The sequence below is a fragment of the Charadrius vociferus genome, unplaced genomic scaffold (assembly GCF_000708025.1).
Source record: "Charadrius vociferus isolate BGI_N301 unplaced genomic scaffold, ASM70802v2 scaffold1591, whole genome shotgun sequence".
Taxonomy (NCBI): Eukaryota; Metazoa; Chordata; class Aves; order Charadriiformes; family Charadriidae; genus Charadrius; species Charadrius vociferus.
Genome location: NW_009646738.1, coordinates 271,620 through 278,330, shown reverse-complemented (window position 1 = coordinate 278,330; position 6,711 = coordinate 271,620). Strand labels below are relative to the sequence as shown.

Sequence of the window (6,711 nt, the reverse complement as noted above, 5' to 3'; positions counted from 1 at the left end):
AGGCGCACCTGACACCTCATGGCATTATGGCTATTGTAACAAATGCAAAGCAGGGACAAGAAAAATAGCTAGAATTTTATCATGTTTAGCCTTAGGAGCATACCAAGTACAATGCTAGCAAAGCTGAAGCGTGGTCTCCGCCAATAAGAACACGCACATTTAACATGCTTTCTTGTCAAACATCTTTGTTCTCTTGATGATCCTATACAAAACAAGGCTGAAAACACTTTTTTTTTTTAATGCACGTCATTTTTTACGAGCTTGTAATAGAGTCATAACCATAATGAAAAAACCCAGAGTTAAAGGCATTTTTCTCCATTTTTTTGTCTCATCTCCAAGTCTGAAGATGTTGTAGTACGCTAATGCCTTGAGTAACCTTTCTACAAAATCCCTGAAGAGTAATTAAGACTTCAGGATAGTCAAGAACAGCGTAAGCCAAAAGCTTGTGTAACTAAAAGCAGAATTTGGCTTTAGAGTTGAGGAATTTGCAGAATGGATGTGTGAAATTCTCCTCCTCCCCCCGCCCCGCCCTTGATTTTACTGTAGTTTAGTACATTCAAGATTATGTTGTGGGGATAATTACTACAGGCACATCTCACATCTTCTGTTAATACTTTAGCAGTAACTCAAGACTTAAAAGTAAAGATGACATTTGCTCAATATGCACGCAGGCGATATGAGTACGTATTTTATCATTTCACTCTCAAGGTAACTTTAGTTTCACTTAGCTCCTTCATGTTTTCCATGTGCTTTTAAGACTAGTTCAAGCTACCAATTAGAAATTTATAATAAATTCTAGCCTCTAAACCATTATCTAATAATAGTTCAATAAATAATGCTTCCCAGTTTATAGGGTTTGAACTTGTCTATTGTTACCCTGGAAACAGGATAATTGAATTTTGCATAGCACTATTTTTTAGAATCAGGATGTTGTGAAGTACTAAGCCTTTCATAAAACCAGTATAATAATTTTCCTTTCCAGTACATATCTTAATTTCGCAGTCTTTAAAAATTAGTTTATTTACTGATTTTTTCCAATCTGCCTATTCTGTTAAGTCAATTACATAAAATCAAGTGAGTGATGAATACTACAAATATTCGTAGCTCAGTACTGTAGCATCTTTGGGTGGAACACAATACTCTAAGTCTACACTTTTTTTTTTTTTTTTGGTCTTTGGTCTTGTACCACTCCCATAGACTTGCCCAAAAGGTCAACCCTTACTTTTATATCCTTTTTCTTCCCACTGTTACAACTGAAGTCACTTAAACTATACAGTCAACACTTTTGCTCAAGGCATACTGAATACAGAGAACATATTTCATGTTCTACATAAGCTTCTGATGTTTCCTATTTACTGAAATTATTCTTTTTTAGAGAGCTAAGTACACACATTTTAAAGCATTTCACTGTCACTTTTAAAAACATGAGATTTAACATGTCTTTTGCAAGCTTTGTCTTTTGCTAATTCTACAAGCAACATTTATTTGTTCACCCACACATTATCTACTTGACACGTTCAGAGTCTAGCCTGTTATTTAAAAATATGCACAAGGAAAAGTTTCTGTCACTTCGAACAGTAACACCCTGACTTCAGAGAGAGACAGCCCATGGTCCTTAGGAGAAAACTACAGAAAAAAGTGGCAAATAGGAGAAATCTCTCCATAAAGAAGGTAAAGAAGCTATGGGGCAGGGGGGGAATTAGTAGAATTGGAATTGGCAGTCATTAAAAAGAAAGAAATGGAATAAAGGCAGCCGCTTAGAGCATTCAGGAAACAGAAAGCAAGAGCTGGATCAGGTGAGTGGTCACTGTATACTGGTAAACTAGTGGCCAAGAAATAATTAGTTGCGGCTGGAGAAAAAATAAAAGCAGAAAAATACCGGAGCAAACAGTAATAAATAAATATTGTTCAAAGAACAAGCTGAATCTTAAATAAATGAGTAATTCAAATCTCCATCAGTAAGTTATCCAAGTTCAAAAATGCATGTGGTGAATAAAAGAAACTCAGACTATTACTGTGGGTTTTATACTGCTGGACTATTACCTTTGAAGGGGTCAAGGCAAACTATTTTTTTTTTCCAACTTCAGAGGATCAAAATTGTCTCTAGATGCAACATGTAGGACAACCTTCTACCATTAGCTGACAAGATACAATGACCTACAGTCTTCCTTCACCTTGAGATTCTAGTGGGTTTTTTATTTGTTCTTTAAAAAAAACCCAACAAAACAAGCCACCCCCCCAAAAAAAAAAACCCCACACAAAATCCAGTCTTCTTGCATCATTTCTGAAGAGCACATTTGCAGTATATCAGTAGTTTCATTTAAGATCAAATGAGGTGAAAGGCACCAATAGAACATTCTTTAAAGAAGGGCAGACTAGTAGCTTATCTTAGGTAAACATACTGCCACATAGGAGAACAAACTACTTATATTTGTAAGGCCGTCAAGAGGACGTATTACGAAAAAGACTGAAAAAAAAATCTAGGAAAAATTATGCAAATACCTTTGTCCTTGTGTACCCTCTGGTGGCTGTGCAAGGTTATGCTGGCCTCACAGTAACCGAGCAGGCAATTTCCTCACGAAGACAGAATCAGAGTGCTTACCTCTGCAAAAGTTCTCTTAAATAAACAAAGATTCACAAGATCCGGGTTCTAAGCAGGCACAAGTGTGGATTATTTGAAGTGTTTAAGTTTACAAGCAATTCTGCCTTGTTACATTAATCCAATGATTCCAGGTTTTCCACTTAAAAAGCTCTAAAATATATCAAGCTATTCACACAGCAAGCATTCAGGGCATGTGCCTGTGTTACCCTGCCATATATGCAGGCTGCACGCAAACTGCAGTGACATCAGTAAGTTAATCTGAGTGTTAGTTCTCCAGAAGTCCTCTAAGGGTGTAAACAATCTGATATATAGGTTGCAGAGACTACATAAGAGTCACTTATACATGAAACAGCAATGACCAGCTCAAGAGTATCCTGCAAGCATGTTTTAAACTAGAACAAGCTGTTTTGCCTGTATGTGGTGAGGAAGTAGGTTACGTCAGGGATGAAAACTGTCATCCAGCATAAGCACACACTGCAAGCAAACAGCTAACATTTAATTTAGTACAGCTTAAACAAACATACAAGATTGTATGACAGACATTTAAAATAAAACCCACAAAAAACATCCCCACATCCAAACCCTCCAATAAATAAAAGCAAAGGTCAGTACCCTAGTCAAGGCACCAAGTCCGCTACAAGATGAAAAAACAAGTCCTCGTTATGTTATGACTTTGTGCAAGGATATAACCTGCATCCTATTTTATTGATGGAACATGCAGCTGGTGAAACAGGAAAATAAAAGCAGTCAAAAGGAGAATATATAGAGTAGGTTTTTAACACCTCATGTCTATTTCTTCATTAACTGAAGATACAACAGCTAGTTGCCTTATTCAGCTAATGATGCCAGTAATTAAACAGTGCCAGAAGAAACATCTTGGCAACTGCTGAAGTGGTCACCTTCAACAAATTACTACATAATTTTGGCAAGAGGAAACTATTTCTGAGGCCTATCATTATGTTGTGTGACATAAATGAGGTACTTAGACTACCAAAATGATGAAGGCACAAGGTGAATTAATTAGATTATATACGAATACCAACATATTAATTATGAGAAAAAAATCAAAATACTGCCTTGAAATGACGTGAGACAATGCGCGTTCAAGATGAAGACTTCACAAAGAATAGAATGCACATAACAGTTGTACAACACGTCAGAAGTAGACTGAATCCCAGGCTACATGTATAATAAACATCCCTTTTAATAAAAAGGAACTTTTATCTTCAGTACAGCATACAAACTGATAGAGCTGTTCAGTCCTCCAGATAACTATGAAATAAGTTTCCCTTCAGATACAGTAATGGAGAACTCAGCAGCAAGAAAGCTGGCTCTACTCTATAGATGGCAGATGTGGATTTTTTTCTGTATCTCAGATGTGCATCAGAAAAAAGCTACATGATCAGATAGCCTAGGTAGCTCTTCTTTTATGCTATTCATCTGCACTGTTTTTATAAATGTACAGTCATAAGCAGAAATGCAAAAAATCCTTCTTTCTGTGTGTTTACAGGTTGACTTTAAGAAAGTTAGTCCCTTTTCCGTTTTTAAAGGCGACACCTAAACAATTGTATTGCTTGTCATTCATCCCCATGCCTGGGTTTTACAATAATGCAGTACAAGCTTGCCATCACTTCCAAAACACTGCAAGAAAAAAAACACAAAACAAAACAAGACCCGTTAGATTATTCATGGGCTAGCATATACACAAAGTGAAACAAACAAGAAAGCCCCTCACCAGATAACTGCATCATGGAATACTATTACTTTTAACAAAGCTCTTCATCACAATGGGAAGCATGACAGCATACTACATGTGAAGGGATGCACTTCCAGAGACTGTACGTAGTCATGTCTTTTTATATCATATTCATACAGATCTGTGAATATCAACTACATTACATTAAATGGAAGATACTACCAGCATAGCTAGGGGCAGTAACAGATTTCAAGTGCCAGAAGTGCACTGACAAGTTCTCCTAAACACATTTGGAAAGGATATTTAAGATTAAAGTCACCTCATAGAGGGTCCCAACTTCTTGGTCTGGAGATGGAGCAAAAGACTGGTTTACATATATGAACTGCAAGAAAAGAAAACAGAAGATGGAGATCTCCCATAGATCACATATAAGAAACATTCTGCAGCCAGAGGTGGATAAATCTGTCCTCTGTTGACCATTTATTTTGTAATCTTCACAGTCCACACCAAAATACCACAAATTAATATTTTCACTTCAGTGTGGACAGGTAACATGACTTCCAGGAGTCACCTCTGACTGGCCAACAAGATCAAGCTAAAGCAAGCACGCTGACTGCTTTCTCCTGCAAGCTGACCCATTAGTCTCCCATACAGCAGCACAAAGTGAACCCACTGGTTTAGTTCTTGCTCTTACTCCAAGTACCCAAACCATTCATGCTGGTGAATTCGCTCAATTAGAACAGCAGTCACAGAAATTAGAATTATTTTGTTCTGTTTTAAAGTCATCTTTCTCACTTCCTGCTCCAAATGTATACATGCATGTAGTAGGAAGTACATCATGTGGAAGAGGGCCTTGGGATGTGCAGTGTAAGATGGCAATGTATGGTAGGGTATTAAGTACTACTTCCAAAGAAGTTATAAAATTCCTAGGGCTTTGTTCCTGAAGTATAGCCTTAAGTCACACTGGAAGACTCCGTGCTCCTATGCTTTTTTTCCTGAGACAATGAGATGGCAGTTAATGAATAAAACTGTTGAGAATATCCATGAACAGTAAATACCTTAACTATTACCCTTCTTTGAGGTATTTAGCCCTGGGTAAAAGAAACCCTTCATGATTTCCAGGTGAAAGAGATGGATAGTGAAACTGTTTACACCGACATGCTTAAATAAGAGCCTCCAGACCAAGAACAGAGTGATTTCATCTACAATTTAGATACACATTTTACTATTTTAATGAGTCTAGCTTTAACTTCGTATCTTAAAGGAAACTTTGGAGTATATGGATGTTAAGAGTTTACTGCTAATTGTGAAATTAGTACAATCATTTCTAAATCTGTTCCAGCTCTTCCAGTATTATCAGGAGACCATTTGCGTATCATAGGAAGGAACACTGAAGGCACTAACGTGCTGCTAAACTGCAAACATTTCCAAGCTACCCATTTTAAAAGACAAATCAGTCCTATGACGGTAATTAAACTGTTTGAGAAGTTCTGAATAAAACAGACACTGTTATTCAGAAAGTCAACCCCAAATACTTTTGGCTTTTTCCCCAAAATACTCCTTCTGCATACCTGACTTCTACAGTCACACTGTGCATATGAACCTTTCACTGAAACGCATTGCTGCACAACATACAGGCAGCTTTGCGCATCAGACAAGAAGAAATGGAGACATTGCAAAAAGCCCAAAGGTTGGAGCTGAGCACCCAAGCACATCCAAACTGCACCACTGCAGCTCATTTCAACTTCACACTGTGGTGTTGTCCTGGTTTCAGCTGAGAAAGAGTTAATTTTCTTTCTAGTGATTATGTGTCAATAATACATATTGTTTTTGCTGTTGCTAAGTGATATGTACACCATTCAAGGACTTTTTTCAGCTTCCCATAGACAGTAGGATGGAATGGCCAACGAAATAGTTCAGACCATAGATGTCACACTCAGTATATAAATGGGGATTAGCACCGGGTGGGGTGGGGAATTTGTGATCACTGCTCAGGATGGTGCCAATTCACCAGGCAGTGAGTGACCCGTGTCATTATTATTATTGTTATTGTTTCCTTTTCTGTTATTGTTTTTATTAAACCATCTTCATCTTAACCCATAGGGTTTTTTTTTCCTCCCTTTCCCCTCCTTCCCCTGCCCACTATCCCTTCTCCCCCTGCTTCTCAGGAGGGTGGGGGGGGGAAGGGGGTTGTGAGCAAGTGGCTGTGTTGTTCTAGTTGCCGGCTGGGGTTAAATCATGACAGCTATGTACTTTGAAGGGTTTTACTAGTGCCCCTACACCAAGTTTCCTGCTAAAAGCAATAGCCTAGATTCAAAGAGTCCCCCAGCAAGGTGTGACAGCCTGGACCCTGGGCGCCCGAAGCTCCCTGCCATGGCTGGCTGCTGGCCTCCCCCGTGAGGCACAGGGCACG

General features: G+C 38.3%; 1 protein-coding gene across 1 annotated transcript in view; it reads left to right on the top strand.

Annotated features, from left to right (window-relative positions):
- Positions 1–676: 676 nt before the first annotated feature.
- The window catches only part of AP3S1 (adaptor-related protein complex 3, sigma 1 subunit), a 40,912-nt gene continuing 34,877 nt past the window's right edge, over positions 677–6,711 (top strand). Inside the window, 2 exon segments of the mRNA XM_009890506.1 lie at positions 677–708; positions 4,799–4,898. Coding sequence (XP_009888808.1) covers positions 677–708; positions 4,799–4,898 — 132 coding nt within the window.